This window comes from Ips typographus, unplaced genomic scaffold, assembly GCF_016097725.1.
Source record: "Ips typographus isolate SLU unplaced genomic scaffold, UJ_Ityp_2.0 IpsContig100, whole genome shotgun sequence".
Taxonomy (NCBI): Eukaryota; Metazoa; Arthropoda; class Insecta; order Coleoptera; family Curculionidae; genus Ips; species Ips typographus.
In genome coordinates this window covers 228,954-235,433 of record NW_028098529.1, presented here as the reverse complement: position 1 = coordinate 235,433, position 6,480 = coordinate 228,954, and the positions used below count along the sequence as shown (strand labels likewise).

Sequence of the window (6,480 nt, the reverse complement as noted above, 5' to 3'; positions counted from 1 at the left end):
CATGTTATGACGAAATAGTGAAATTAACAAAGGTAAATAGGTGAACAAAGCTCATTATGGAGAAAAAATAACTATAGCACATTAAATCAAAAAATTAATTAAAATTAAACATAAAACTTAAACTAGACCCATTTAGGGCTGGGTGAGACCCTAGGGGGGAAAAAAGAGCTCAACACTTGTGCACCATCCACAGAAGAGTGGAGAGTGTTGAGCTCTTTTTTCCCCCCTAGGGTCTCACCCAGCCCTAAATGGGTCTAGTTTAAGTTTTATGTTTAATTTTAATTAATTTTTTGATTTAATGTGCTATAGTTATTTTTTCTCCATAATGAGCTTTGTTCACCTATTTAACTTTGTTAATTTCACTATTTCGTCATAACATGGGTCTCTCTGTCTCTTCCCTTGTAAAAAGACAGTAGTCACATTGGTCGACTGATTTGAGCTCCTGAAGATGGTCATTTATGTGACCGAAACTTGTTGAGCAGACCTTACCATCTAAGGTCATAATAAAGTATTGTGGAGAAGACTGTTTGTCATTTTCTTCCTTTCGAAATGTTATTTGGTCGGGAAAACCCTTGGATCTCTGGTCAGAAAACCCTTGGATCTCTGGTCGGAAAGCCCTTGGAATTCCGGTCGAAAAGTCCTTGAAATTCCGGTTGGAAAAGTCCCTGAATATCCGGATGGAAAAATCTCTGAATATCCGGTTGGAAAAATCTCTGAATATCCGGTTGGGCCGAACACAATACTGTGTTGGAAAATTGGGCCGATACAAAATAATTCAAAAGAACTAACAACAAAACCAATTTACCTGTAATTCGGCCAGATGATCACGGATCAAAAATTCAAAGTCACACACGCGCCACACCGCTCAGAAAAAAGATCAGATGTCGGCAGTTCGGGTGCTGTAGTGGTAAAGAGACCGATATCACAAAGTGGGGTGATTAAATAGGCCACATGGCACCTGACACAAAGAAACACGACCACAAACCGATGCTTCCCCGACAAAAATCAAAACTAATCACGTGACTACGGCACCTGATAACTTATCAGGTCACGCACCCACATTTACAACAAAATGTGCACAAAGTGCAATTGGAGGATTTAAGCGATCGGAATCGGTCTACTAGTGTAACTAGGCCCACGGACATTAAAAACACAAACCAAACGAGGTACGGACGAAAACTCTATTTCGAACGTAACAAGCCCAAGGACTTTCGCATTCCTCAATGATGTCATTCTCAAGCATCTTGTCAATTTCTTGTTTCAGAATTTCTCGTTTAGTTCGGTTCAGTTGATACGGTCGGAATGAAATTGGTTCCGTGCCAGGTAGTATTCTGATATGTAATTCAGCAAATCTAGTGGCTTCACCTTGTGGGTCAAAAACTTCAGAATTCTCATGCAACAAAGCACTTAATCTTCCACGTTCTTCCAAATTAAGAAGTGTCGCCTCATTTTCTTGTAATAATATCGTTGAGATATTTGAACTTGTTTGTAAAGCTGCAGTCACTGCCACCTGTGGGAAATGATGACTGTTGTCGGGTTCACCTGCAAAATGCCAAGTCTGGTTGTAAACATCCAACACAACTTTAGAACAACACAAAAAATCAGCACCAAGTAATGTGTACTGTGCATTTGGAAGAGCTAAAAATGTTGTCAGCACTTTACGGCTTTCAATTTCCACTTCAATTGTGAATGAAGGCACTTCTTGAGTGGTAGCAGTACCATCTGCAAGTGATATTGTCAAAACTTCATATTTGATGGTAACATTTTGCTTAACAAGGTCAAACAATCGTTTTCCAGCAACAGATCGAGTAGCTCCTGTATCGGCATATGCTATTCCTTTCTCATCCATCACTTTGATAGGTAAAACTGGCCTAGATGACTGTATATGCAAAAGTTCATCTGGAAAATCGATGCCAAATAATGTCTCTGGTTTCCTTGATGGTGGGTGCACATCTGGACTTCTTCTATGAGGAGGATTGTCTTTGTTGCATTTAGGACACTTTGACCTAATAAAACCTGCAGTACCACAGCCATAACATGTTGGTATTACCTTATTATTGCTGGACTCTTCGATTTGATCAGTTTTCCTTGACTCCTGAGTCTGACACCTCAATTCATGTTCTTTAGTCCTGCATTGGTCAACATAATGTCCCAGACGATGACAGTAAGTACATTTTGGGCCGATCCGAGGTTTGCTAGGTTGTGTTTTGTCCACAGTATGATCCCGATTGGACCTAGAATCCCCTTCAAATGTGGTTTCTATATGACGGCTCCTAACAAGTAAATCCATAAATGAATCAAGCTCACTACGTGGAATATGCTCTCTTATATGGCGGTCTAATAGGCCGTACACCATATCCAGGCATACATACTCTGGAAGAGTGTAAGGTAATTTTGACAAAATAGCCCTGGCATTACAGACAAACAATTCAGTTTTTAAACCATTTTGTGGTTGTGAAAATAACTGCAAAAACAATTTATAAGGGGGATCTGTTCGTCCAAAAACTTGTCTCATAAGGGTCACAGTATCAGCCCAGGTTGAAACAGAATGTTTTATGCCTTGATACCAGGTTGCAGCTAAATCAGTTAGCAACATTGGTAAACCCTTTAACGCGTCTGTGTCTGATACATTTGCACAGGATTTATAGGTCTGCACTGCATCAATAAATGCTTCAACCGATGATGTTTCTGCTCCATCAAAACGGCTAGTACATTTTGCAAAGTTTCCCTGTTTTACAATGCTCTGACAAGCATTCGGATCAACACTATTAGTACTTGCCTGTAATGATAAGCTGGAAATAGTGCCTAGCAACTGTTGGAACTGCTCATTGCTTAGCACAACGTTGGGTGTTGGCTCCGAAGCTTCTGTGTTAGAAGGGGATGTTTGATGTCTTGACATTCTGACTAGGAAAGTGCACCAGTCCAGAGAAACAGTCACATACAAAATGTTCAAAGTTTTCACAAATGTTCACAGTTTTGCACTGTTTTAACCGAAACACAGGATTTTATTGGCTCACTTTGGGTGTCAACACGAGAAATAAAGTCTTTTTTGCAAACCACATGTCGAAAAAAACCTATACTTTTTGCGGATTAATTAGCCAGCAAAAATTTGGTTCGGGCCGCGTTGGGCGTCAATGTAACGGGCCACCGTTATACTCTGTTGTTTCAGAGAAGCAGACACTGGTTGTAGACTTTAATTAATACTTTATTATAACAAAAAGAAAATCAAAAGACAAAGCCAAAACATAAGTCCGGGAAAAATCTTAACCTCTTAAATTAAACTACATAACCTCTAAAACTCTTCTTCCTCTCTCGGGCGCATAGACAGGTCTCGTGCTTCATATAACACGGTTGTGTTACAGTTTTGATTTTTTTGCGCCTGTAGGATTGATTTGATTGAAAATGCGTTATAATGAAAGTTGTAGTACCTATCACGGACTAGTTTTCTGTATTTTTTTCAAATCTCTAACTTGAGCCCTTTCGTCGTAAAACACGAACAAAAATAAGAAAATTTAAACTTTTGGCCTGCACTCTATAGGCGGTTGTCGGACAACGAGTAAACAGGTAATTGTTGCTGGTACGGTTGCTCGACAACCGCTTATACAGTGCAGGTAAAAAGTTAAAATTTTCATTGCATTTTTGTTTGTGTTTTATGACGAAAGGACCCAAGTTACAGATCTGAAAAAATACAGAAAACTAGTCCGTGATAGGTACTACAACTTTCATTATTACGATTTTTCAATCAAATCAACCCTACAGGCGCAAAAAAATCAAAACCGTTTTTCCATGTTAATCTCCTATGTCCAGGGTGCTCTTGGACACCTGGTATATTGTGCTTGAGATGTGAATGTCATTTGTCATCCTAACTGATCATCATGAGTAATGCTCAGAGTAATGTTACTTGTTTTCTTTCTTTTAAATCAACCATTTTTCATTCAATTTACAATGCAACTTATATCATCATACTTTATTAACAGGAAATGTTGACTACTCTGTTAATACTATGTATTTTCATTTCGAATTTCTAATCTGAGTGTAATCCACATTCTAATTTGATTTTATCAGGCATTTGGCCAAAAATAAAACTGGTTGTTCTTTGATAAAGTTTAAACCTTGGTTTAAAAGAAAAATCACCTGAAGTATTAAGAAAAGGTAATGTTATATTAGTAACAATTATATTAAAACCAAATGTGGTGTGTTCAAAGCCCTACTTTATAAAAATTTTCAATGACTATCAGGAGATATTTTTTTTTGGGATTCTTAACGTTACATAGTACCTATATAAACATTTTTTTACTGCAGCTATATAGCTTCTGGCAAACACAAGGTCTTTTGTCAGAAACTTATAGCTGCTTTATTAAGACCTTTCTAAAACATTTGGAATACTCAGTATATGAGAAATTGCTGTTAGTTTGTAAACTGATTTTATTTTTTTGTGTTTACAGGGTGCCCATTCTTTGAGACTCATCATGGAGTTTTTGGTTATTTAAAGAAATAGGTAAAAGAAAGTTTAAATCGGGGCAAAATTGAGCAATTTAAAGTCGAATAAAATGTTAAATATTAGAAAATTTTTAGTACTTTTGGAGATATCCCAAAAAAAAAACCAAAATATTGGAAATTAGGTTTTAATTTTTACTTATTTTTTTTGATAAAATTACCATTGCCACTTTTCCTCCTCTACAATGTGACAATATCAAATTTCAGATTCAATTATGTTTTAATAAAGAGTCTCTTGAAAAAATTACATTTAAACAATTCTCCATTATTACTTGACACTTCTTTATGAGACATCATTGACTTTTTCTAACCAATGAGCATGTGATCCTGTTGAATGACATCATGGAATTCACTCTGCCTTCCTAATCAATTGTTGATTAATGCTCTGATTGATGTTAATTTATCCCAATCTTTTGGGTCTTTCTTCCAGTCTTTTTGGTGCCACTTTTTTTCCTTTGCAACATGGCATTATCATAAATGACATAAAAAGTCCCTGTTTTTGACAACCATCATCAGTTGTAAGGTTTTTGTTTTGGGGATGCCATATTAGATAGAATTTTATTTATTTAAAATATTTTTGGTTACAGTTAAGCTATAATAACTCAATTTGTATCTTCACAATTGTGTCAATATTATCCGAGATATTTTTACAACAAATCTTTATGTTTTAATCAAAATTTTATAATATTTGGTTTTTTAAAAATAGATTAACACCTCTTTTTGACATTTTGTGAGACTGCTTATGGTATTTACTATTTATCATATAATGCATATTCTTGAATATTTAGCAACTTTTTTATACAGGGTGCGGAATGGCACACAGTCTTCGCCACTATAAATTATAACCTACTAATCAAAGGAGGCGCGCTCGACTGGTTTCGGACATAGACATGTCCATCATCAGGAGGTAGAAAATTAACATTCTACAAAGGTGAACTCACAAAGTGAACAATGGCGAAGGACATAGGTTCCTTAAATGCGAGCTTAAATGTTGCTTAATAAAATTAAAGTAATGCTGTCTTTCTATACAGGGATAGACAGCAAGACCCCCCATTGATTGATATTATTTAAACATTAAAACGGGGCGAATAAACTGTAAAATAATTAACACGTTCGGATAATTAAATTAAGAAAAGTATATAAAAGAGTTTTTTTACCTTATATTGCAAAATAGTAAACTCGATAGTGAGTTTCAATCTAGTTTGCTCAACAAACAAATTATCTTGAATATTTACAGAATACATTACAAAGTTAAGATGAATTTGTGGTTTGGAAATCATGTAGTACCTGTTCTAAGATATAAGTCTCCCAGTTTTTTGAAGTTTGGCCCTTATTTCTCTAAAAGGCTCCATAACTAGAAATGCAGCATACAGCCAAATTGAAACCGATTTTTGACAATGTTAGAATAAAAAATAGAAAAAACTAGACAGTAATTCCATGGCACAATGTTCACTCAAATCAAGTAAAACTCCAACCATAAAATTGAATCAAAGTCAGCTTTGCTTTTGCAGAAGACAGTTGTGGTATCACCTAACAACATTAATTAATAACATCGAGACTGTCTATTATTTTAAACCATAGTGCAGTTATAGTAATAAAACAACATAAACATAAAATAGTTTATATCTCAATTTTCTTGATATTATTTTTAGTTATAAATAAAGTTACTAAATATTCAAATATATGCATTATATGATAAATAGTAAATACCAAAATAAATACAATGAGCAGTCAAACAAAATGTCAAAAACAAGTGTTAACCTATTTTTCAAAAAACTTATAAAATATTGATTAAAATATAAAGATTGTTGTGAAGATACAACATCAAATAAATCAGGAAAAACCCAAAAAAGTGCGATAAAGTAACATCTATCAACAATTGATTAGAAAGTCAGAGTGTTGTGTCACATGCTCATTGGTTTGGAAAAATCAATGATGTCACCTGAAGAAGGGTCAAGTGACTAAATAGAGAATTGTTGAGAT

At 35.1% G+C, this 6,480-nt stretch overlaps 1 protein-coding gene across 1 annotated transcript; it reads right to left on the bottom strand.

The window, feature by feature from the left end:
• Nucleotides 1–239: 239 nt before the first annotated feature.
• On the bottom strand, nt 240–3,636 carry LOC145739357 (uncharacterized). Its single transcript, XM_081994801.1, has 2 exons — nt 806–3,636; nt 240–742 (listed from the first exon to the last, which is right to left on the bottom strand). Exon 1 carries the CDS (start codon nt 2,897–2,899, stop codon nt 1,145–1,147), a length of 1,755 nt encoding a protein of 584 aa, XP_081850927.1. The 5' UTR covers nt 2,900–3,636; the 3' UTR covers nt 240–742; nt 806–1,144.
• Nucleotides 3,637–6,480: the final 2,844 nt, after the last annotated feature.